This window comes from Argiope bruennichi, chromosome 9 (assembly GCF_947563725.1).
Source record: "Argiope bruennichi chromosome 9, qqArgBrue1.1, whole genome shotgun sequence".
NCBI lineage: Eukaryota > Metazoa > Arthropoda > Arachnida > Araneae > Araneidae > Argiope > Argiope bruennichi.
The window spans coordinates 15,700,265-15,727,751 of NC_079159.1; the positions used below are offsets into that span (position 1 = coordinate 15,700,265).

Sequence of the window (27,487 nt, forward strand, 5' to 3'; positions counted from 1 at the left end):
TAAAACGATTTAGCTGAAATTAAATATAACCAATATCCACGGTAAATCACCTGGTCACCAAAGACAACCTGTGAGAAATACAATCCTTTTGTGTTAAGATGAATGATTGAATGATTAATTTTTTTTGACATCAATAATTTTAATAATTTTGTTTTTTTTCTCGAGTCAATTACATTGTTTAAATGCCGTAAGAGCCCATATTTTCTGTCACCTCGTGCAAAAAATGGATACAATAGAAATATTTATCGAATATTCCAATATAACACTTTTAATAAGTCTCTATTTACTAGAATTGTTCTTGCAGAATACCGTTATGATAAGGACCAGAAAGTGTCAAAAAAATTTTTATATTCCGATATGAAACTCAAGTGAATATTTGCATACATATTTCAATAAATCATTTTCGATAGCCACTCTTATACGTTTAATTTGTTTTGAGCAATTAAATTTCATTAAAGATTGAATTTCATTAATCTGCAATATATTGAAACTCAAAACCAACTACTTCTCCCCTACTATAGTATTTATGTTACTGTTATTATTATATCTTCGATAGAAATAAAAAAAATATATCAGATCTGTCCTTTTGTTTTTACTGCAATGATCTACTGCACCAACTGGTGCTCTTATACTTTTCGCAACTTAGCGATCGTTAATCACTTGCGCTGGCCAAAGATTCACAGATGAGCTTGTCAAAACAATCCAGTAGCAGTAACTAACTCATTGCGAGACTATAGAAAGTATCCAACACCTTATAGAAATCGGAAAAGATATAGATCTTCTTAATGGATTAATTTCAATCTAAGATTGCATTTTTATAAACTCTGCTCCTGCAAGTAATCTTAGTTAATGGGTCGAAAACGTCATTTTTATTTCTGCGATAATTGCCTGCCAACATATATAACCCTTCGTTAGCAATTTTGTGACAAAAGAATCTCGACATGTATGGCTCATCTTTTTAACACAAATGGTTAAATACTAAATAGGGCACTTATTCGATATCCTACTTTACTATCTTGGCTTGAGCTGTAGTCGCATTTGTCGTAATAATTAATGACGTAATAAAGCCATTCAGATTAAATCTAATGGACCGATCCGGTACGTGACAGCAATACTGGCTTGATGTATGGTTGTGTCCTAAGGGTCAATACCGGCCATGGTACAACCCTTCCCGTAGGGAACACATCCCGTCATTGTAGGAGGTAGCCGACCTCCACCATTTTTGTACACACCAGGGTATCAAGAAGGAATCACCAAACCGAAAGTTTCTCATCCTCATTTCTGAGGTGTCCCTTTAGGGGTTATTAATGACATAAATTCGATTGCATTCGTATCATAACTCTTAACAAAGAATACAGGAAGAAACGACAAATAGCAATTTTTATTCAAGGTTGTTACACAGTTTGATAGTCAGCATCATTTGAACGTATCATTTGTAACATATCATTCTTTGCGTTTTCTACAGATGGGAAAAAACCAGACAGGAACTCTAGTTCGAAATTTATCTGAGAACAATACAGTCTTAATACATCGGAAAGAGGCCTCATGTTTTCAATTTTGAGGAATGTTCTGTATGCTTCTTCGCCGCATTCTTTCATTACTTCAATGCCAGCACACCAGTATGTGTAGGCCAGTTCCCTTCAGAAAAAATTGTGAAAAAGTTAATAAAATTTTGAGTTTATATTGCTAATAGTTTTTAGCATTATTTAAGGCGAATTCAATGACAATAGCTTAAAAGAGCATTAACACTGGGAATCTGTGTTGTATTGCGAACAAATATTGATATAAAGAGTGTCCTAAAATTAAAGCAAGATGTGAAGTTGCCGCCGTTCGTGCAGTAGAGTGTTGGCAACCTTATTAAAAAAACCAATGGACAGCTGATAGTTTAGGATTAGTAAAAATGGAACTTACACGATAGAAAAACGTGTTTTCATTGTTGAACAATATTTCAAAAATAATGAAAATCTGGTGGCCACAGCTGAAAAATTTTAGAATTGGCCTCCTAGATCGTGTGATTTATCTCCATTGGATTTCTTATTATAGAGTTGTTTGAAGGCATAGGTCTGTGCCAGCAAGTCTACAAGCACGCTTCCATTGAAGGAGAAAATTCAACGCTGTGTCAACAAGATGTAGCCACATTTATACAAAATGGTCATGGAAAATTTCGACAAAAGAGTGCGCATGTGCCAGCAAAGCCGTGGAGGCCATTTCACTTATGTGTTTTCCATATATAAGCCTATCTTGTGTACTTAACGGTTCAATAAAAACATAGCTATTTAAAGAAAAAAGGCTGTGTTTTTTATTTAATTCAAATCTCGCGTTAACACATTATTGTATCATGTAACGCTCGATTGTTGCAATCAGCTGTTGAATGGTGTTTTTAATAGGGTTGCCAACACTTTATTGCCTGAATGGCGGCAATTCAGATCTTGCATTGATTTTTTTCTTTTGGAGCTCCAATTTTAAAGGAAAGATCGAGCGAACTACAAATACTTTATGTGAAAGAAATTATTTCTATCGGCAAACCATAAACAAAGGAAAAGTTTTTTTTTTTTATTTAAAAAAAAAGGAATTTTGGGATAATGGTAGGCAAATTTCACCTCTTCAACCACTTTTATCACTAAATTCAGTATGATTGTTGTCGCGATGATAAAAAAAGAATTACAAATCACGAAATATTTCCAAAAGGAAACATAAAAAAACACTATTATGTTAAAAAAAATGTACAGTACATGGTCAAAAATCATTCATCAACTTCATCAACATCTAAAGCAAATTACGTGTTGATGATTGATTAGATGTTGATGAATTCTTAGGGAATAACTAATGATATTTTTATCCACTTCTTTTCAGTTACCAAGAAATCGATTGGAGATTTTCTTTATCAGCAAAAAAAAAAAAAAAAAAAAAAAAAAAAGCACAAGACTACAAAAAATTTTTTCCTCCCAAGCAGCTGAAAGATCCAAGGAAATACAAACTGTATTTTTTTTTTTTTCTCAAAAAAAAATTTAAATCTTTCGAATGAAGTAGTTTTTTTTTTCTTCAGGTAAGTCTCAAAATTCACTGTACCAGAAATAATGAGCAAAGGCTTGTTTTAATAAGTATTTCGCCCTCCACAAATAAGAACTTTTCGGAGCGGATAGTTTTGTTTGAAACTGTTGGTGGCCGTTGAGAGGTTCCGCAGTGTATCTTCATTTGCAATTAAATTTTTTTTTGGACGGTCTCCGCAAATAGAATGTCGGAAAACAAAGTTCATATAATACCCATGTTTTATTGGTATAATTAAAGTATGAATAACTTCTTTTTGAAATCACTGGCAATGATAATGTAACACAAAATACAATTTTGTTACATTGGTAATGTAGCAAAAACTTTGGATTAAGTCTCTTTATTTATTAGAAAATTATATATTTATACAAAATATTGCTTTAAAAAACATTTAAAAAATTTCTTACAAAATTTTAAAAAAGTTCCTTCTAAATTGTACTTTTATAATTTAAATTATATTTTACAACTGTTGTATTAATTTTGTTATATATTGTTTGTTTATCAAAACTAATTTAAAAAATATTTCATTTTAGTTACAATATTTATAACTTTATTTATGGAAATTCCCGTAGTTTATTTATTAATTATCACAGATAAGATATTCACTGTTAATGTTTACCGACAACTTTAGTTAAAAAATTGTGATTTTTCTCTTGCTTCTCTTTACTTATTTCCGTTCTTAATAAATTCAATTTTCAGATTAATCAGGTTTAATCAAGCTTTTTTTTTTCAAGCGTCAGTTTTGAACAAATCAAACTCAACTTAATATTAAGAAATATTTTCTTCCGTAATATTTATTTCCAAAAGCATCACAAAAAATTTCATACTTTAATTGTTTTTCATGATAAGTAACTCATTTTCAAGCTCAATTTAGTCACACTATTGTAAAGCTAATCTCAAACATTCAGAAATTGTCAAACATGTCCTTAAGAGCGAGAAACAGCAATGGGAAAAATAAATTATTGTTGTTTTCATCTATAAAATTCAAAGCATGGGGGAAAAAACTGATTGTACTCCCTTCAAAGCGAACTCTTGAAACAGGATAAAATACGAATGTTTTTGTTTTGAAGTGGATTCGGTTGCCAATAAGGAAAGTTAAAATTTATTTTTTTATTTGTCGCTAAGAGGGTCAAAAATTTCTGTTCAAAAGTCTAGTCATTTTGTAAACTGAGACGATTCATGGTTATTGCTGTTGATAGATTAACAGAATTTATGCTGCAATTACTCAGCAGGTTGCTGGTAGACTAATTGCATTTTTTGCTGGAATTCGTGCATAATAATGCTTAGAGATAAAAGGAATTTATGCTGGAACTTGTAGATAATATTGCCTGTAGCTTAACGGAATTTATAATGGAATTTGTGTTTAATGTTGTTGGTAGATAACATAATTTATGCTGGAATTTGTCGACAAAGTTGCTAATAGATTAACAGAATTTATGCTGCAATTACTCAGCAGGTTGCTGGTAGACTAATTGCATTTTTTGCTGGAATTCGTGCATAATAATGCTTAGAGATAAAAGGAATTTATGCTGGAACTTGTAGATAATATTGCCTGTAGCTTAACGGAATTTATAATGGAATTTGTGTTTAATGTTGTTGGTAGATAACATAATTTATGCTGGAATTTGTCGACAAAGTTGCTAATAGATTAACAGAATTTATGCTGCAATTACTCAGCAGGTTGCTGGTAGACTAATTGCATTTTTTGCTGGAATTCGTGCATAATAATGCTTAGAGATAAAAGGAATTTATGCTGGAACTTGTAGATAATATTGCCTGTAGCTTAACGGAATTTATAAGGGAATTTGTGTTTAATGTTGTTGGTAGATAACATAATTTATGCTGGAATTTGTCGACAAAGTTGCTAATAGATTAACAGAATTTATGCTGCAATTACTCAGCAGGTTGCTGGTAGACTAATTGCATTTTTTGCTGGAATTCGTGCATAATAATGCTTAGAGATAAAAGGAATTTATGCTGGAACTTGTAGATAATATTGCCTGTAGCTTAACGGAATTTATAATGGAATTTGTGTTTAATGTTGTTGGTAGATAACATAATTTATGCTGGAATTTGTCGACAAAGTTGCTAATAGATTAACATAATTTTTGCTTTAATTCAGGCATAATATTATTGGTAGATTAATAGAATTCTTCCTGGAATTTGTGGATAATGTTATTGGTTGAGTAATAGAATTTATGCTGGAATTCGTGTGTAATGTTATTGGAAGATTAACAGAATTTATGCTGGAATTCGTGGATAATGTTGCTGAGAGATTAACATAAGGTATGTTAAAGAATGTTTCAGTATTTGAGAAGAATGTTAAAGAATGTTCAGTATTTGAGAAAAATGTTAAAGAATGTTTCAGTATTTGAAAAGAATATTAAAAAATGTTTTAGTATTTGAGAAAAATGTTAAAGAAAATTTCAGTATTTGAGAAGAATGTTAAAGAATGTTTCAGTATTTGAGAAGAATGTTAAAAAATGTTTCAGTATTTGAGAAGAATGTTAAAGAATGTTTCAGTATTTGAGAAGAATGTTAAAAAAATTTCAGTATTTGAGAAGAATGTTAAAGAATGTTTCAGTTTTCGAGAAGAATGTTAAAAAAATTTCAGTATTTGAGAAGAATGTTAAAGAATGTTTCAGTTTTTGAGAAGAATGTTAAAAAAATTTCAGTGTTTGAGAAGAATGTTAAAGAATGTTTCAGTATTTGAGAAGAATGTTAATGAATGTTTCAGTATTTGAACAAAAAAAATCAAAATATGAATTTCTATATTCAATACTCTTAAACTAACTCTATGTATTTTTGCAGCTACTGTTTTACTTTATACTTACAGACAAGCTTCATGATTGGAATGAGGTTTAATGGATGTGTTTTGCTCACTAATGTGATTCTTGTAGGCTTTTTGAGCAGCTTTGTAGCATTCCAACTCGTATCCATCAGTATCTAAGTACTTGAAACAGGACTGATGTTCCAAATACTCTACAATAAAAGTTACCATATATCAGCACAGCAGGCAGTGATAATATGAACAGTTTACTAATCAACTGTTGTTAGAAATGATTATAATATCTAATAGAAGAATATATAACCAATTAGAATAATTGGGAACGAATTTTGCAGATGCCATGTTTTTTTTTTCCAATTTAAAATGATCATATGAGACATGTCAATAAGTTATATGAGTATATAATCATAATATGCAGAACTCATTAAACATTTATTTTTGAATTTAACTTATTAATTAATCAGTTTCCGTTACAGAGTCATTTATATTTACCCTAAATGTTCGAGAGGCTGTAGAATAACAGAGAATACGTGCTTTCGTTTCTGATCACAGTGAAGAACTTATTTGAAGAGAATATATTTCAAATGCTCAGATCTATATCGAAATATGTCAAAATCCGTTTCACTGTTCTAAAATATTATACACATTACCCTAAATTGTTTTAAAGTAATATTACATTCTATTTCATTGAGTATCACATATAAGCTATCATATCTATTCAATGTTTTTAATTTAAAGTAATTTAAACCATTTTTTCCTCCAATTTTGCTGCTATAAGTCTGAAACTGAATTTTTAGAAAGACAGAAATAACTGAATATTTTGACACATGAGAAGAAGATATTTTAAATCTTGAAATGTGCTTTAAAAGGATTAGGTTTAAGTTTGGAAAGTAGATATCCCACTTCATTTTAACATTTGCACAATCTGAAAAAATATTTTAACTACAAAAAAAAATCTGTCTCAACGATAGGATATAGTATTATATAGTTTATCTGTCGGTAATTATAACTAATTGGAAATTATCATTAGTAGACAAAAAAAATTTCTCATTTGTCGCATTCATTTGGCCAATTTGAACTCAATCAATCCTGCCGACGAATGAATGCAGGATTTTCATTTTGGGATTTTTCAATGCTATATGTCGAAATATACATTTTTATTTCAGCCACGTATGTTCCGAGCAAAGCTCCTTTCCTCATATTTATGACCACCGTTTCTGGTTGATAAAAGTCAAAATAATTGTTGATAATGATTTTGAATTTTTTAATTTCTTTATCAGTATCATGGTTTCTTCTTTCCAAACATTTTACATCTGCTACCTCCCCACATTTAAGCGACTTGAAATGATTTCTCATTATTAATAATAGACTTTCAAATTTGAAAAATCATATATATAGTAGATATATTATAGTTCTTATAGATAAATTAATGCTTATATGGTAGATTCATTAAAAATGTCAGTCGCTGATTTGACTTAAAATAATAATTAGTAGTGACTAGATAGAACGCTCCCACTTACGAATCATTAGTGTCAATTCATATTATATAATTAGTTATACCAAATATATGAAGAATGTAGGCTTTATACATTACACATTAGGTCACAGGTTAGGTTAGGTTACATTAAAAGCTTCTTCTCAATTATCCTCGCAATAAAAATGTCAATGGTAATCGAGAGCATTAAACTGTTTGTAAGAAGAAAATACAAATACAAAAATTGAATTTTATTTTTAACTCTTACATATCGTACATACCGTGGAAATATGTATTTCGGCAAGTATCTAATCGATATAAGGAAAAAATACTGATATTTAGAAAAATTTTAGTTCTAATTTTTTAAAACTAGTTGCGACTAAAGTAAACAAGTGTTAAAAAATAACACTGAAAAAAAGTATGAAAAATATTTTCCGTCTTCTAAAAACGACCCGTATTTCGCAGCTCACTAAGGTCTCTTTGATGTCTGCTATAGTCACCGTTTCCAATTACCTTTTCTGACGCTATACAAGGTGTTCAAATATAGAACTATAATCTTACTGACTTACTAGCAGCCATCAAGAAAAATTAAAATTACCTCTGAGCAAGAAGCTACAGTTGATGTTTTATCACTGAAAATACGCATCCGATACTTTCGAATTAAGGAAATAATTGCTTTTCTAATCGTTAAAAGGTTATTTATGAATACAGTGAAGTATTTATACTTTCTGTAGCACATTCATTTTAAGTAATTTATCTACCATATAATTAACAAATATTCAATTCCTATAAAAGACACAAGCCAGGATTCAAAACCCAAGTTTATACTATCCAACTCTTCGGGTTGTAAAAGTCATTATGACTCTCCCATAATAATTTTAAAGCACATTTTCAAATTTTTTTTTTTTTGAACTAGCTGTGGAATTTTCTTTTATCTTTACTATTCCTAAGCATCGCATGCTTACGTAGGTGGGGAGCAAAACTTAGGAAAATCTAATTCGTTTCTCGCATCAAACCCGCGCCTCAAAACTACGTGATCTGGCTCAGAATAGCTATCATGTAGGCTCAAAAATCTAAAATAAATCTAAGAAATCAAATAAAATCGGTGAAATATGAATCTTTTCCTGCTCGTGTGGGAGATTACGGAATACAAATATCTAGGAAGAACAATGCGTCAAATACAGTTAAATAAAATAAAATCAACTCATGTCATTCTTTTCTTACTTGTACGTATAGCAGAATTCGGGTTACAGATTTCTATATAAAGTTGTAATTCTTTGATTTCGAATTGATGTACTACACTCGGATGGGCACAATTCTGGACGTAGGTATCACGGCATAAGGTGAAAATGAGCAAGTGCCTGTAAAAAAGAAATAAAATTTGTCATTTAAAATATATTCCAATATTAATAGCCTCTGTCGATCCGATGGTTCGCTTTGGAAACTTAATATATTTATTTTAAATTAAATTGCTTAGGTGTCCTTTTATGATAATAATTCCATAAAATCATCAGGGATTAAAGATGAATTATATTAATTTCCTTTATGTCCCTTTCCTTGTGAACACGAAATAGTTTAATGGATATTAGTTCCGTGATGTCATAGAGCTATTAAAAGTACAAATATAGATTTATCTATCTTTTAAATTTCCCGGTATAGTCACTTCACTTCTATAATTATTTTGTTAACTATATAGATATTAAACAGAATCCGTCTTAGTTTTCAGCAATGGAAGAAAAGCATTGTTAACCCTTTAAAGGGCCATTTTTTTCTAGTCATATTATGTTAAAATATTTTTAGGCTTGAAATTAAAATAAGAAAATTGATTAATTTAGCTTATTAGATTAATTTAATTTGATTCATTAATTAATTGGTTAATTAATAATTAAGTAACAAATCAAGGCACATCATTTTGTCTGAGATAAAGAAATAAAGCATGTAAGTTTCTGACTTACTAAAAAAAATTGTCAGAACTTATGCCAACCTACATAATTTCAAAGATTGATAAATTTGGTGGGAAGCATACTTCCCACGGCCCTAGAAAGGGTTAAACACGATTAAAGTTTTTAATAAACAATGAAAACAGTTTGAATTTCACGAAAGCAATGTAATCTATTCTTTGAGATTAGGAAAAAAGTAATAATTAAAAATATGATAAAATAAATGAAGTATTAGCACAATAATTAAATTAGTATAAATAAAAAAGACTTTTTTTATTTTTTGAAATAGTGTAAAATTTATCTTTGTGCAATAAAATTAGTTAAATAATAATCGTAAGTTGTTTCGAATAATCGACAAAATTCTATTTATTTTTTAATTAATTAAAATGTTTAAAAAAAACTGCTGCAAAGTGTGCATTTGTGTTCTCCAAATTCTAGATGTGCCAAATTTCAAAACGAATCTTTTTAATGGAGATTATGTTCATGGCATCACAGCGTTATTAAAGGGTCAAAAATTAATTAATTAATTAATCCTTTAATTGATTAATTAATTAATTAATTAATTAAAGGATTAATTTATCTTTAAATTTCCTCGTATAGTAACCACACTTTTGTATTTATCTTGTAAAATACAGGACATTAAACAGAATCCTTCTTCTTTAACTTTCAACAAAGAATGAAAAGCATGCGATAACATATTTGATAAAACGATGAAAAACTGATTGAGCTTTAAGGCAATAATGTAATTTATTGTTGATTAAGCAAAAAGAAAGTTAATTCAAGAAATATCTGCGCGACTATTAAAATAACGTCATTAAAAATATATTAATTTTTTTTGAAGCAATGTCGGAATTTATCACGAAAAAATACCAACATTTAGATTAATTTTTAATTCATTAAAACTCTAATTGCAATTTAGCATACATTTCTCTCAGCTGCGTATTCTCACCCTCCAAGGAATGTATGAGCCAAATATGGTAGCTGTAAGTCCAAACACACACACACACACACGCACGCACGCACACACACACACACACACACACACACACACACAACACACACACAACACACAATACACAGACACACAATACACAGACACACAACACACAACACACACACACACACACGCACGCACTCATCATTGTTATTAGTAAAGATTATTAACTCTTCTGAGGCTTAAGGATACTTATCTTTCCAAGACGAAGGCAATTAGTATTTTCGAAGCTTCAAATAAAATTAGCAAATTTATATCCAATGATGCTTTTAATAACATTCGTTTGGAATAAATTCTTACTACTAACCAAATATTTATTGAAAAGAAAAAAAAAAGGTTTTTTAATAGCTTAAATAACTATGAATGAAAGGAAATAATTTCTGCAGATGGATGGAATATGTTTCTAAGAATTTTTTAAAATTATTTTTATCATTATTAAAGACAATGAAAAGCAGATAAGTAACGTTCAAGGTGAGTAAATAATAAAGTGGACTGCAGACCTCTTACAACAATTGATATCACTCAGGAAACTGTCACTTCATCGTAGCTTCACAAGGTGAATTTGTAAATGAATTGCGAAAATACACTAGGGACAGTAACCGCTATGAATTAAATATTCTGTTTTTGCTGCATTGGAGCATTTTCTGTGATGGTGTTTTTGTTATATATATATATATATATATATATATATATATATATATATATATATATATATATATATATATATATATATATATATATATATATATATATATATGCATGGATGAAGATCCTTAAAAGTTGAAGATTCTGAGGAAGAAATGATAATCAAAAGGAACGAAACTAAAAGAAATGAATCTTGAAAGTTTAGGACAGGTTTTTAAAATTATGTATGATATGTATGAATAATAATTTTTTTTAAAGAGAGGAATGTTCAACCCTTTAATCCGAAAACATTGAAGCACGATAAAGTCTTAAGTTTGATTCCAGTGTCTTGCCTTCGTTTGACTAGAATACATCACCTGTATTCTATCCATATTGATTATTAGAATCCTCAATGAACAGAAATAGTGACAATATAAGAATAGTTTCATGAAAATAAAAGTTGAAGTCAAATTTCGTCAGTAGAATTAATGCCATGAAAAGGTTTTTTTTTTTTTTTTTTTTTTGTTATCATTGTACTAACAATGGGGAAAGCGTGTGAATGTAATTTTTGAGAAACAAACAGCTATAGATACTAAAGCCGGTTAGAATTTTATGTATCTACATCTCTTCGTTTTATAATTATCGTGTTAACCCATATTTTGAACTACCAGGCAGATGAACTTCTTTCGAACAAAATTTATCCAAAATTTTATAGAAATCTGAAAACTTAGTGTAAAGTTCGTGTACCAAATTTCAGCCGCCAACCTCAAAGTGATTTTGAGTTATTTCTGTCACAGACAGATGGAAATTTCTAAAAATGTGTTTTTCGAACTAAGTAACGTCTGAAACGTAGAGATTTGTCAAAATATCGTTGTCTCGAGATTGAATGTTTTGAAGATTACTATTCTTTTCTTATAGAACAGGAGAAAATAAAAATTAGTTTATATTTCATTACAGCTTTGAAATTCATAGCTACAATTGCGTTTGAATTTAATTTGTGAAATTTATTAAAACAAAATAAAAGAATTGAACAGAAATGAAGAACGGTAACAATGAAATGAATTTTAGTTTTTGAATTTTAAAATAAAATAAAAATAAAGATTGTATCAACCTGAAGAAAATCAACCTTTCGTCTTTAAAAAACAATTAGATGAAAACTAAATCAATTTTTTTTTTGAAAATTCCTTTCTTAGTAAGCATCTACTGATCAAAATGTAATTATATGCTAAATGTGGTGCGTTCGGATAAAAAGATCTATCTTGTCGAATGTATTGAATTTTTACATCACTCACTTTCTAGAAAATTTGCCAACCTAAACATGCTGTTGTTGTTTCTTATGGCACTTGCCATGGACAAGCCCTCTGTTCGAAGACAACCGATTTAAGCCTGAGGGGGGGATGCCTCTTGTTTCTACAGTAGCGCCATCTAGAGACAAGAGAACGACTTAGCTACACACACGTCACAATCCATTTTACGGGGGCGGACTTCATTCACGCAGCTCATTCACTCATCCACAGAACGTAATTAAGACCTGAATGAGAGAACGATCACCCCTGATCCAGCACCCCAGTGGTATTACTCTCGACAAGGAGGACTTTGTGACCACGACAGATTTATACGCGTGTCAGCCACCAAGCATGCGGGGAAAATTCGGCCGGCGGGGCTCGAACTCGCAACCTAAGGGACGCTCTACCAACCAGGCTATCTCGGCCTCACTTAAACATGTTACCATGCTGAACGAAAAATCTTGAACACCCTTCAGTAGATTCAACTCCACTTTTATTTAAATTTTGTATTATTTTTTGATCCTGTTGTGCTCATAGAACATTCAGTTATTTTATTTTCTTTTCTCTGAGTTGTATTGAAAGTACGTTTTTCATCACACAACTGTTGATACAGTTTTGTGATGAAGAAACTTAGCTTATTTATTACTATACCTAAGAATTTCATGAAGCAATGTGATGTTCATGTAGAAATGAAACATATGTGTAGATTGTCCTTCCTTGAAAAAGAAACAAACTTTTAAATACATGAATGAAAGAACATGCTATTTGAGATGATTTTCAAGGTTATAGAGCAATAAACATGCCAATGAAACTCTAATAATTTCAGTGATACAATCGCTATTTTTCTGGAATTAAAGTGATGAAATATAGCTTTTTACAGCTGTTTCAGAAGAACAATGATTGAAGGAAATAATAAAAAGCAGTAAATTTTAAATTTAAGAATTTCTTATATTCATTAACATATTCTTGCATTCAGTTCTTCAATTCCTTTATTACTATTTCAGTTCAACCTTTTTGCTAATATGGCCTTCAAAATTTGAATTTCTATTTGAAATTGTGTCTTCCAATTTAACAAAAAAAAATCCTAGTTATTGGTAAACATAGATAAGAGTAATTTCATCTTGAAAGTATTCCTTGTAAAAACAAAAAGTTCAAAAGTCTGTAGAAAATTTATACTATCAATTGATATTCTTGATTTTGATATACGATTAATTGTTTCTAAATCTCCAGCAGTATTTGGACATTTTCTACTGCTTTTACAATAACATTTATATTTCAATTCCATTAAAAAATCCTTATTTATTAAAAGAAAAATGCATTTTATTTAACGCTTTATAAAACGTTATTTTATTATTTTTTAAGCATTTTATTAAACGTCATTAAAACTCATTGCATAAATGTCATAGGTTTTCTCAAATTAAAAAAAAAAAATTCTGAAACTTCTTACGGACAAATCACTTCGAGATCTTCTTTGGTAGGATTATTTCCGGCTTTTTCTATTAACTTTGCAGGATAAAGGTGTGAGCAGTCATATATGTTGGTTGCTCCACAATCATTAAAATCAGGAATATGGTCTGATGTAGCATCTAAATAAAGAAAAAATATATAATTTCAAATTTGAATAGCTTTAAATATTGGTTGTTGCAACATGTATGCTGGAATTTTAAAGATATACAGTACCTTTCAGCTTTGATCGTACATTGAAATGAAATAAAGGACCAGCTCTGACTTTTATTGGAATGATGTATAAAATAAGGAATTTGCTTTGGCCTATATTTAAATGGTACTTGAAATAAAGGAACAGCTTTGGACTGTACTGAAATGGTACATGAAATAAAGCACCAACTTTGGTCTACACTGAATTGTTACATGAATAAAGAACCAGTTTTGATGTATATTGAAATGGTGTATGAAATAAAGGACCAACTTGGATGTTTATTGAAATGGTGTATGAAATAAAGGAACAACTTGGATGTTTATTGAAATGGTGCATTAAATAAAGGACTAGATTTGGTTTATATTGAAATGGCACTTGAAATAAAGGATCATCTTTGGCCTATATTGAAATGGTACATGAAATGAAGGGCAAGCTTTTTCCTATATTGAAAAGGTACATGAAATGAAGGACAGGATTTGGCCTATATTGAAATGGTGCATGAAATAAGGGATCAGATTTGGTCTATATTGGAATGATACATGCAATAAAAGATCAGAATTGACCTATACTGAAATGGTACAAGAAATCATTTTTTTATTTGTAAAAATTTGAACTTAAATTTTTTTTATCGATAAATGTCTAAGTACCATTCATTGTATGTCTCATATGAAGACGAGGGCAAATATTTCCATTGATTATCTGGCTGAGCATCATGTATTAATTCAATGTAGGCAAAAGTGGATCCTTTATTTCATGTACCATTTCTGGCTCAGCATTTGCAGTAATTGATACAGCAAATGCTTAGTAAAAATTGATGCAAATGATTTAAACCTTATTATAATGTGATATTAAATAAATACCGTTTTTAGTAATAAGATGATCGATTAGAAACTTCTGAATTTTGTTCTGCCCTTTGTATATTTTTAAATTTTCTTAATTTGCCTTTTGATATTTTTTTAATATTTTTATTAAAAATTAACATTAAATGCATGTTGAATCAAGTAATGAAATTTTACTTCTAAAATATCTGAATTTGTGATTTTAGTTATTAATATAAATTGATTCTTTTATTTGAATCATTACTAGTTTGCCTCATAAGTACTTTGCATTCAATAATAAAAATTAATTTATATTGCATAGAAAAAAAAAGCATTATCTTCGAATATAGGTCACAACTTTTTTTTACACACACGGATACAAATTGCTGAATACCATAGCATAATTTTCTGAACCTCATCTTTTTATCATAGTTCTAAGTAATTATTTAAGAGTGTTCATAACTTTTTCGTTTTGCATTAGTTAATGTAGGAAAATTCTACTGTACTCATAATTTATTTTTCAAAATTTGGAGATCTTTTGGACTAAATTATAATCTGCTAAGGATATTTATAGTAGAAATACTCTAAAGCTACTGGATATGACTGTTTTTAACAAATGACATTTGAGTTAAAAAAAACAAACAATTAATTTTAAATACTTAAACATAGTATACTTTACATCGGATATTCCTGAATAGGCATGTTTTAGACGACATAAGCATGAAATAAGTAATTTATATTTTTTTAATATTATTGGAATTACTTTCATTTATATAAATTGAACAGAATAATAAATATAAATAAATTTATTTGAAAGAAAACACATTTCAGTACACTAAACCACGATATATATTTATGTGTAAAGGCAAAAACCTGTGAAAACATTGGGACATTAATATAAATTCTGCAAATAGGTTGTATTTTAATAACCTTCCTAATAATTTATAATTTTTAATAAATATTAAATAATTTCTTTATTATGATATTCATCGTGATCTAATTCTCTACTCGTATTATTATCTATACTCATGCTTTGAAGATTTCATTTGATATATATATATATATATATATATATATATATATATATATATATATATATATATATATATATATATATATATATATATATATATATATTACTCTTTTGTACGGCAATAAAAACATATTTTTGTTAACTTTATTCTACCTTTTTAGTTTTATATACATTAGTATTTCAATCATTTTTATCGTTGGTTATGATTTTTATTGGATCTTGTAATTATTTTTTTCCCTGAAATTCAGTTCCAATTTTTCTATATTTTAATTTAGATTCAAGAATAAATTATACATTAAGAGGCTTAGCTGGAAAATTTTTTGATATAATTAAAATATTTTATTTGGGTTTATATGTCACAAACATAAAAATGTCAGAATTCTGCTACACGAAAATAGGAGAGAATATTGCAATATTCCATTTTTACAAACATTATAGAAATACAGTTAAATAACACTTTGTAATACGTTAACGTTTATATTAATGAATAAAATTATAATCCATTTTTTTAAAACATGCGCCTTGGCAGAGAGAAAGAAAGTGCTTTCCGTTCATTTTAAATAAAAGAAAAATGTGTACAAATAAACATGAGTCTCATCGATATTTTTTTTATCTTTCCATATTAGTAATAAATTTGCCCGTGTCATATAAAGGAGGATAAAAGTATCTTCAAGGTGATTATAGAAATGCAAGATTCAATCTTAAAGGGATCTGTTTCTCTATCGGTCATTGAAGCGAATATTTTTCGAAAACATTATTTATTCTAACTTCTACAATGATGACGTATAACTATTAAGCTCTTTTCTACAAATTTAGGATTGAATTGACATCTTTATATTTTTTTAAGATGTAATTTTATAGTTGAATATTCATTTATTTTCTAAACGACTACAGGTTTGAAATTTTGTGCAGGCAATTATTCCTTATGATAATACAATGTCTTAGTAATTTCGAAACTTATACCACAAATGATTGAATAATTTTTAATTAAATTTTGATACCTTATTAAAGGCTCCCAAATAATTACGAATTTGAGGGAAAAACTAAGATTTTATAATTATTTTCACATAAAGTTGGAATACATATAGTCAATTAAAAATTTAAAGATACAAAGAAAATTAAAAATAATTTTTAAAAATTTACTTTTAGTTTGGGAAAGATTATTTAATAACAAAAATCTGGTGGCCGAAACAAAATTCTTATTACACATGACAGTCTGGATGTAGTAATAATGAAATAAAACCATAATGAATATCACCAGAAAAAAATCCTTAATGTCCATTTACAATAAAAATATTTTATGAATGCAATAAAAATCCTAATTTGCTTACAATCATTTTATAAGTTTCTACATTAATTTTGTTTAATAACATTAAAATAACATTTTTTTTTTACTTTTGAGCACACTAATGAAAGATTATTTATATTAAATTCCTTTATTTACTAGATTATTTTTTAATTAAAAGTAATAAATGATTTTCTTAATTTGCATCTGAAATAGAAGGAAATGAAGCCATAAAATCACAACCATAATAAATAAAGAAATGTAGATAAATTTACAATCTCAAAATGGAGTTTGAAATTACTTTTTTGTATATGAAAAGTCTAAAGGCTAAATAATTGTATGATATCGAGAAATGGTTGATTGCCTTATTGCAGACGAACATTTATTGCATGTTACAGCAAATTTATAGGCGCTGCATTTTATAAGAAATTCAGAAAAAATATTCTGATATGAAATATATGGTTTTCGGAAGTAGAATTCTAAATAAACCAAAAAAATATTTTAAAGCAATTAACCAATTAAAAGTTAATTACAAAAATTAACTTGCTAATTCATCATCTAATGGGAATACAATAAGAAAAAAATCTTACCTTTTAGGAAAATGAAAATCATTAAGAAAAAGAAATATGAATTAAATATTTCTGAAAGCATTCTAAGTAGAATAACAGAATAATCTTGGAGTAAAGGATTAAACTGGTAGAAAAACGGAAAGTGTGCGATGGCGTATTTTTGAAAGAATATAAATGACTTCAGAATGTACCAAGCGACCAGTTATATTTGTGTTAGGAGGAAAATGATTATGAAATTTCTTGATAAATTTTGACTTTTCTACCAGGTAAATCTTGAGAAATTCTCCTTTTGTTTTAACGAAAACAATATAGCTGCAATTCATTTCTTCTAAAATGTCAAAAAATATTTTTGTTTAAAAATCAATCAATCTAAGAATAAAAATCGCTTGAAATTCGATTAGAAAGATGAATTCCGTTTATTTAATAAATCTTCGTGTCATGAATGGATCATAAAATAGCATTTTCACGAGTTTTATTTTCATTTTACAAGTTTAAATTTTGATATTAATTGATATAGCAAAATTCTTAATTCATAGTATAGTTATTGAAGAAAATTTTATATGGTGTGACTTTTATTTGATTTTTTAGTATGGTCAATAAATTGATTGCAAAAATATTATGAATTTGATAACTAATACTAAGATGTACCTACACACTTGAAACTTCGAAAATCGTTCAAAATATCGAATATGTTTTTTTATGGCTTCAAAATATGTTCTCTGATTCCTTAGCTTTCAAACGATACTAAGATTTTGTCAATATTCGGAATATTTCTCGAGTTATAACTATTTTTCTTGAGGTACTTTACTAAAAACTCTAGTTTCGGTGTTTTTTATATTCATTTTATGAAGAATTATATTTTTCCACTATGTTGCTTACTTCAAACAATCATAACTCAACAAGAAATGAACCAAATACAATTATTTAAATATCAAAAGAATCTGTATGAAACAGTGGATGTTTTGTGCCTCAATCAAAGTTATATTTATAGAAATAAATTTTTAATAGCTATTTAAAAGCTAAAATTACATAAAAAATCTCGCTTTTTCTATTCATCGTTGATAGAAAAAATCTATATATTTTTATAACTTGATTGAGACATACAACATAAAGACTAATATTAGGCATAATTTCCAACTAGAATTGCGTGTCTGTACGAATTAGTATTTAAGATATGCTTCAAAAAATAAGCTAATTAGCTCATTAAATATTATTTAATTAATTAATAATAAGTGTAGTATGGTTTTTTTCTCACTGAAATGAGTTTAAGCATATATTAATAACCTACTGTGAAAAAACTGGATTTTTAAAGTCAAATTTTTTTAAAAAATTTTCTAGTGTGTATATACACCTTAATAAAAAATAAAATCAATTCAATTCGTTCATTAATAATTTTTAGATATACTATTTATTATTCCTCATGTACGTTTTAAAAATTTTGATTTTTACAATAAAGTAAAAACATTAAAAATTCAAAATATCATATAAATAATAGAGAATGTTCATAATAATATCTGTAACATACGATAAACGATAAAGATAAAAATATTCATAAAAAATTGAATCTATATATTAATCAATATTGGTAAATACTTCCAGGTTAAAATAGACTAAATAATTTTAAATCATTAGTAATATTTAATTATCCGACTTCAGCGAACTGTAGTTACCAATCATAAAATCAACATTAGCAGCATCAACCAACCTTGATGGCTTACATCTTATTAAACCAATTCCACAGTAAACATAGACGGCGAATAAACAAGGAATGGCTTGTCGAGACCGACATGTTAGCCACTGGGCTCACGAATTATACTAAATAGTGTTATTTTCTTAAAATATGTTCTATATTATAATGCCCCAAAGTGAAGTACTTAAACTTATTTGAAAAAATCATAATAAGTAAAAATCAATCATAAAAAAATTTGTTTCTCCACATTTTTCTCACTTTTTAAGGTCTTTGTGCGAATAGAAGAATCAATGCATAATTTTCCTTTGCTAAACACAGGCACACGCAAATTGTGGGGTATATTAGAATTCTTTACTCGAAAGATCAATCTTTTTTTTAAAATTTTATTTCCGATACTAATATATGCCTCTACAAATTTTATTTGAAATACTGGGTGGCTTGAAAGTCAATTAAAATGTTTTTCTGAAATAGTTAGTCTCAAATAAAATAGCCCCATCCATACAAATTTACGCTAAAAAAACTTATACTAACCAAAAGCAGTCTCATCAAAAATGTTTTGGCCTGCTCTCTAATACAGCTGATAGTACCTGTTCCCTCGCATAAAATAGATGACTTTGGCCAGGCGAAAACGCAACGAGTGTTCCAAATTTTATTTTCTGAGTCATGTACAAGACAGTTTTATGTTCCGTATTATATTGAGGAAAATCAAAAATATATTTTGTAAGTCTTTTTTTCCTACCGATTTAAACCAAACTTTGAGGCAGGACTACAATTAGTAATAAGATGACGTGTTCAAATTCCATTATTTTAAGTTGCTACAGTTATAAGTAATCACTTTTAAATGCATGCGAAGATGCAGATAGGTGGTCCATTCTTTTACAGATATTTGGTTTAAAACTTCATTGGAATCGAAACTTTTGATGCTAAAACTATAAAACAAATTTTGCCCATTTAGATCTTTATGTTTTATGATTTTCTTATTCACTTTTATTCCTTTAAGGATTCTATGAAAGAATTTCTTTCAAAATTTAATAGAAATTCGCAAATGTGGTGGAAGATATACGTGCCTTGAAACGTTTTATCGTATTCACAAACTGACAGTCATAATTCCAAGAATGTGTTGTTTTTTTAATTTAGGGAGGTATAAAAAATCGAAATTCGAATTTTTCTAATTCCAATTTTTTTATTCCAATATTTCCAATATTTTGAAAGATTGACTCCTTGAATGCCTCCTATTGTAGAAAGTAAAAATCAGTATTTTTATAAATTTTATTGAACATTATCTCTGTATTATAACATTTTGTAACTATTTTCATCTCTTTTTTTCATGCTGGAAACTTCTAAGGCACATATTACATTTGAAAATTACCCCTGAACATAATAGCTAGAGTAATATTGATGGAACTGTTGTGACGTTTTAATGGGAAGTTGTTGAAAGGTTAAAAATCTTCTCCAAGTTGGTATATTGTCTTCTCAGTTAAAATTGTCGGTAGCAGTGGAACAATATAATTTTCATTTTTTCAGAACTTCTTTGCTATAGAAGACAGAAAGATAATTTGATCATTATAAATAACAAATTTTGAACCAAATTTCGATAAATAAAATCCTTTAAAATTCAGATTTGATTAGTGACTTTAGACTACGAAATTATATTATTTTTTACTTTCTCGTAAAAGCAGTGTAATAAAAGTATTGTAATCGTGAAAAGATTCGAACTGGAGATTTTAACGAACCTCCACGTTTTAGACTTCCATGAATTAATGGTGAATTTGGTATGAGCGGGGATAGAACCTGGGACCTTGTGGTTCGCAGTCCAGTAACATGACCATGATACAAAAGCAATAAGCTATTCATCACAAATTCAAAAAACACATCTTTTGAAAATGTTCGTCTGTCTGTCTGTGACAAAGAAAATTCAAAAATGCTTTTGATAGACGGATGAAATAAGGTATATGATATTTATACCGAATTTGCAGATTGCTATAAAATTTTGAGTAAAATCTATTCAAAGATACCTCGTCTGTCCGTATGTTTGAATATAAGCTAACATGATAGCCACAAAATATGGAGAATAGTTAGAAAAAATTCGGTGAACAGGCTTAGCATCTATAGCGTAGACACTTGTCAAATTCTGAGCCAAATTCAACAATGGGTTGATTGTCTGTCGGTCTGTACTTCCAGAAACATGTAAACATGATAATTCAAAACCGCGTGACTTCAATAAATCAAATCTGGTACGGAAATTTGTGACTACATATGCCGTTTTGTATCAAATTTTTATTTCAATCTGCTGAGAAAATGTGTTTAAAGCAGTAAATCGATTTTCGGATACTATTAACCGCATGCCAGAAATTAACCGCCAAATAATTTGCCAAAGATGACACGATAAATTCAGTAAAAATACTAAATTCACGCCAAAAAGTATTTCGTAGCTATTGTATGTAAATGTTATGCACGGCGTTCTGTGATATGGTAAGTTTATCAGAGAATATTCGAGAAAGTTTGGGGCACTCCAGCTGCTTAACCTAAGCATGTGATATCTTATTGGGAATCTTCCATCAGTATGTAATTTTTAATTGTCTTTTATCCTTTTAGATTTAGATCTAACATCTATGAAATCTTAGGATTAAATGGTAAAGGTGAGGCATGGTATTTTCCTTCATTTTCAACTCCGAAAAACGAAATTTATATTCTCCCTTCTATGAAGCGGCATGTTTTGTATGATATTGCAGAGTATTTGTATTTGTGTATACTTATAATTAGCCCTTAACTGGGGAGGTGAAACTTTAGGACTTAACTGGGGAGGTTCGGTCTACGAGACCGCATTTCATTTACACTGAAATTAAATTTTCTAATGAATGTATTAGTATGAAAAACTACCAATATATCTTGCAGATATTTTTCTTGATATATAGATATGTCTTAGAAATTTTTCAAAATATATTATGATTGAAAAACGTAAATGCGTTGGAACATACATTTTATTCTCAAATGACATGTTACAATAAATAATATTCTTGAAAAGGCATATTACTTTTTAAGTCATATTTCATTTTACCATATTTGAAGGTATATAGAAGACAATATAATGTAAAATTCCACATTTATATGAAAAATAAAAAAAATTGACAATGGGTAAAATTGGCCCTTTTTTTATCGGCTTGTGTGACTTTTATAGCATGGTTTTCTAGGGCATTTTAAACATTCAGGTAAAGAACTAGTATAAAAATCACCTTATAAATTCTGTATATATATCTCTTCGTATATTAATATATTTTATAAATTTTTCAAAATACATTATCACTAGAAAAATTAATTATGTTTGAACATACATATCAGAATCAGTTAAATGCGAACTTTTATCGAAAAACACTTTTGTATAATTATCCTTATCACTAAAATCACTTTATGCTTCATTTAAAAGTGTCTGGAGCACTTCTTCATAATAGGATCAGTAAACTGGATGATATTTCGGGCACAAATTTTAGCGTCATCTGCTAAGCCTTGTTTATCACTGGACGCTAACAGGTCTTAGAGACCGCGCTCGAAGAAATAACTGAAATATTTTTAAAAACCTCTGCTGAAATCAGTTGAAAAATTGCACGTGTATTGAAGGTCACAAAACAGGAAGCTACAAGGTCAATCCATTTAATTGAGCTAAAAATAGAATAGGCGTGACAGAAAATCCATCGCTAGCGGTCTCACAGACTGCACGTCCCCAGTTAAGGGTTAAAAAAATAAGCGTGTTCTCTTACCTTTGAAGTACATTGAACTATGATGAAGTAGATAAATTGCCACTTTGATTTCTCCTTCAGTTTTGATATATTCCTTTACCATAACAAAAAGTTATAATTAGACTGGGTTTGAAGAAAACCGACCATCAGCGCATCGATTTATTATATACCAAGTCATTCCACCTGGAAAGAAAAAAAAATACTAAGCTACAGAAATAGAAATTTTCTGATAAACGTATTGAACAAAAATTTATTCAATAGGATGCTTACATATATATAACGTTATTGTTTAAAATATGTATTGTTATTTTCCTGCGCAGCTTGTCTTACAGTATGGAAAATTGATTTTTTTAAAATTTTAACGGGTACTGGATGGCTTCTAGATCAGTGACTGGCAATTTTGACAAAAAAATTGGCAATAAAAATAAAAGTTCCAGAAAATTCAAGAATTTTGGCAGTATATCTATTACGGTTCGAAATTCTTAAAACATTTACTGAATATTCGGTATCTTTTAACGGAGACTACAGAAAAGGGAGACAATTAAGGTGATTTAGTCCGATGAATTTTCTTTTTGGAATCCCGATTGCTAAGTTTGTTGCTCTCTGGTCATATGCACTGATTGTTGCTTTTTCATTATTTATTTAAAGAACCGGTTTGAATGTGTGTTGTTAATATTAGCAACTGTTATTTTGTGAATGCTATTTCTACAATTTCTACAAGAGCTTTTCGTGCTTTTATTTTGACATAAAATGTTGCTACCCATTCATGGATTGTTGGATATCTTATCACACACTAACTGAATGGATTTCCGTTAATAAATAATACTAGGTGGAACAAAATGCCATGTCACTCTTAACCCTTAACTGGGGAGGTGAAATTTTAGGACTTAACTGGGGAGGTGCGGTCTACGAGACCGCATTTCATTTGCACTCAAATCAAATTTTCTAATAATTGTATTAGTATGAAAAACTGCCAATATATTTTTCAGATATTTTTCTTGATATATAGATATGTTTTAGAAATTTTCCAAAATATATTATCATTGAAAAAAGCAAATGCGTTGGAACATACATTTTCTTCTCAAATGACATGTCACAATAAATAATATTCTTGAAAAAGCATATTACTTTTTACTTTTTAAATCATATTAATTTTTACAGTATATGAAGGTATATAGAAGACATTATAATGTAAAATTCAACAATTATATGAAAAATTAAAAAAATGACAATGGGTAAAATTGGTCCTTTTTTGATCGGTTTGCGTGACTTTCATAGCACGGTTTTCTAGGGCATTTTAAATATACCTGTTAAGAACTAGTATAAAAATCAACCTATAAATTCTGTATATATATCTCTTGGTGTATTAATATATTTTATAAATTTTTCAAAATACATTATCACTTGAAAAAATTAATTGTTTGAACATACATATCAAAATCAGTTGAATACGAACTTTCGTCGAAAAACTCTTCTGTACAATTATCCTTATCACTAAAATCCCTTTCTGCTTCATTTAAAAGTGTCTGGAGCACTGCTTCATAACAGGATTAGTAAACATTATGATATTTCGGGACCCAAATTTTAGTGCCATCTGCTAAGTCTTGTTTATCACTGCAACACTAACAGGGAGATGCGATCTTAGAGACCGCGCTCGAAGAAATAACTGAATTATTTTAAAAAGCATCTGCTGAAATCGGTTGAAAAAGTGCACGTGTATTCAAGGTCATAAAACAAGAAGCTACAGGGTCAATCCATTCAATTGAGGTAAAATAGAATAGGATTGACAGAAAATCCATCGCTAGAGGTCTCACAGACCACACGTCCCCAGTTAAGGGTTAAGAAAACAAGTAATTTCTTGACACGGATCATAGGATCCTAATTATATTTTAAAAAATACGACTGCGACAATTGATTCTTCCTCTCAGTTATTTAAAAAAAATTCATATTCCAAGAAAGATCTTATTTATACCACTAATATAATAGAATACAGATTAAAAATAGCGTGATTTGTATGAATAACAGTACAAAATATAAAGCATTAAATCATTTGAGTATTCTTCGTCTACATGTATATATCTGTCTTTCAAGGTTTAAATGCTAAATAGTGAGAATTAAAATTAGAATTGAATTTATATATAAATTATCCTGGAGTCTTAAAATTAAATTAATGAAACATTTTTCCTAAGTCGAAATTGTACTCTAAACAGATGACAAAATTGTAAAGTCTTCGTTAAATGTGACCATTATATAATATTATTAGGCATATATTCGACATGACTATCTCTCAGATTGCATGCTTTTTCCTATATAAAAATTTTTAATTTCTGATTTTTATAGCTCAATTAATAAAACATATTTATTTTCGCATTAGCCATTTCTAAAACATTGTAACAAAACTCTCACAGATTTATTTTAAACTAGCCGCCTTTGGCGACCAGCCGGTTTGCCAATCTTAATGTTCGTTAAAATTTTAATAATTAAATATTTTATGCAATTCCTACTTTAATAGCTTCTTCATCAAAATATTTTAAAACTTCAAATTTTGATTGTCATATAATTCATTCATAATATTATAAAGGTCTTCAGTCATAACGTAATATGTATCTCTCTAATTTTCTGTTATCTCTCGTAGAATTTATGCTTTAAAAAATTAAAGTGGAAAAAATTAATCTTCAATTAATATAATAATATTTTTTACTGAAACAAAGCATTTTTTTTATAATCTGATTACTGAAAATAGAGTCACTCAGCGTTTAAACTTTATGGACACAAAGAATTCTTTTTTAATTTATGTAATATCTCAAGAATTTGTCAACAAAATTTTCTTAGATTCATTATGTGCAGATCGATTAATTAACAATGTTTAATTTTAAATGCATCAAACACTAAGAAAATAAAACGAATCGTTTAAAATAATCGGTCGAAAACAGGTTTAATAAAACTACTTAAAAAAAGATGTACTTAAAACTATAAGCATATACAAAAATATATATATAACTAACATAAATACATTTAATTACAAAAGCATACAACGAACCTAAAAATAATTTAAATCCAGTGCGCATCCGTTGATAATAATTGTCAACACAATGCGGAATTCAGAACACAATGCGCATGCGAGAATTTTCAACGCCAGTTACGTATTGCAAATACGTGATTTTTTCTACGCCAGTTGGGGTAACGCTAAGCGGATTAGAAATTTTTAATTTCCTTTATTCTGTTTTATTTTAATTCAAAAGTACTTCAGAATGAATCTGAAAGATCGATTCATTAACAATGTTTAATTTTAAATGAATCAAACATTAAGAAAATAAACAGAATCGTTTGAAATAATCCGCCGAAAAATGTTAACCCTAGCCTCATTACTGTTGGGAGAAAAAAAAATGCAGCCTTACTCATTTGGCGGTGGGGAAAATGGAAGATTTTTTTGGCGGAAAAGTTGGCGGTGGGGAAAATAGAAGATTTTTTTGGCGAGAAAGTTAGTTTTTAATTAATAATTAAAATTGTAATTAAAAATTCGAAAAAAGGAACCCCAGTTGCACATTCCCAACCTCCAAGGTATACATGTACCAAATTTGGTAGCTGTAGGTCAAACGGTCTGGCCTGTAGAGCGCCAACACACACACACACACATTGAGCTTTATTATAAGTATATAGATAATTTTTGCAAAGAACTTCAAAGCTACGTGAAACTAAAAAATATATTCGGATTAGTAACTCCGTATTTTGACTATTTGTTAATATCATATCAATATCAATACCAAATCAATTTAACAAAGGTAAATTAAATTAAAGAAAGTCAAATAAAGGAGATTTATTCTTCAAAGGAAATAAATCCATTTTATATTAAATGATAACAAATGAATTCAATTTAAAACATATAAAAAAAATTAAAAATAATTAATTAACAAAATTAAACATTCCACTAGGATTGCAATGGTCTAATCGATCGAAAATAAGAATTCCCTATTTTTGAAGACAGATAATTTAAGCTTACACCAAAGAGCCCTAACTCGCCCGTAAAGCCCCGTTTCTACAGAAACCCGACTCAGGCGCTTTGGGATGTTTAGATGAAATTAAGGGGTAAAAGGTAAATCGCGACGAGCGCACCACATATTCGCTGGGCTTATTTTTGATCACGACTTTTCGCTAGCTAAAAAGATATCTGAAAGCATTCCAAGTTATTATCAACAGATTTCAAAGATAATCACAAAATATGCTCAATCTATTTAAAATATATTTCAGTTCCTTACCTAAAAGAATAAACAAAACTAGCGCCAGAACCCACACATTGAAAGCCATATCAATTTAACAATAAACATAAATGGAAATATAGAGAAACTGTTTAGATGAAATCAACGGAACTGATGTTATCTTGTTTAGAATCAAGATAAACGAAACAGGAACTTATGGTGGAAATCGAAGAGTACTTTCACTCAATGAATTTTAAATACGAACATTTTCTTCTGAGTAGATAGATTCTTATAGGGATAATTCTATCATCTTAGATACATTCTTATAGGAAGAATACCTACTGCGCGTTT

The 27,487-nt window shown here is 28.7% G+C and overlaps 1 protein-coding gene across 3 annotated transcripts; it reads right to left on the minus strand.

Moving 5' to 3' along the window:
• Positions 1–1,380: 1,380 nt before the first annotated feature.
• LOC129984805 (uncharacterized) lies at positions 1,381–27,263 on the minus strand. 3 transcript variants are annotated; one of them, XM_056094762.1, is made up of 6 exons: positions 27,197–27,256; positions 22,962–23,123; positions 13,602–13,740; positions 8,535–8,671; positions 5,883–6,030; positions 1,381–1,638 (listed from the first exon to the last, which is right to left on the minus strand). In XM_056094762.1, the coding sequence occupies exons 2-6, from the start codon at positions 23,041–23,043 to the stop codon at positions 1,395–1,397; spliced, it is 750 nt and encodes a 249-aa protein (XP_055950737.1). In that variant the 5' UTR covers positions 23,044–23,123; positions 27,197–27,256; the 3' UTR covers positions 1,381–1,394. The 3 variants fall into 3 exon arrangements, with proteins under 3 accessions (XP_055950737.1, XP_055950739.1, XP_055950738.1); XM_056094764.1 differs by lacking the exon at positions 22,962–23,123 and having other exon boundaries at positions 27,197–27,263; XM_056094763.1 differs by lacking the exons at positions 22,962–23,123; positions 27,197–27,256 and adding an exon at positions 17,538–17,609.
• Between the last annotated feature and the right edge of the window lie 224 nt (positions 27,264–27,487).

Coding starts and splice junctions, on each gene's coding strand:
- LOC129984805 (XM_056094762.1), bottom strand. CDS start 23,043: ATGGTAAAGGAATATATCAAAACTGAAGGAGAAATCAAAGTGGCAATT. Junction 8,672..13,601: donor GATCTCGAAGTGATTTGTCC/GTAAGAAGTTTC, acceptor TCTTTTTTACAG/GCACTTGCTCATTTTCACCT. Junction 6,031..8,534: donor GAATTCTGCTATACGTACAA/GTAAGAAAAGAA, acceptor CTTTTATTGTAG/AGTATTTGGAACATCAGTCC.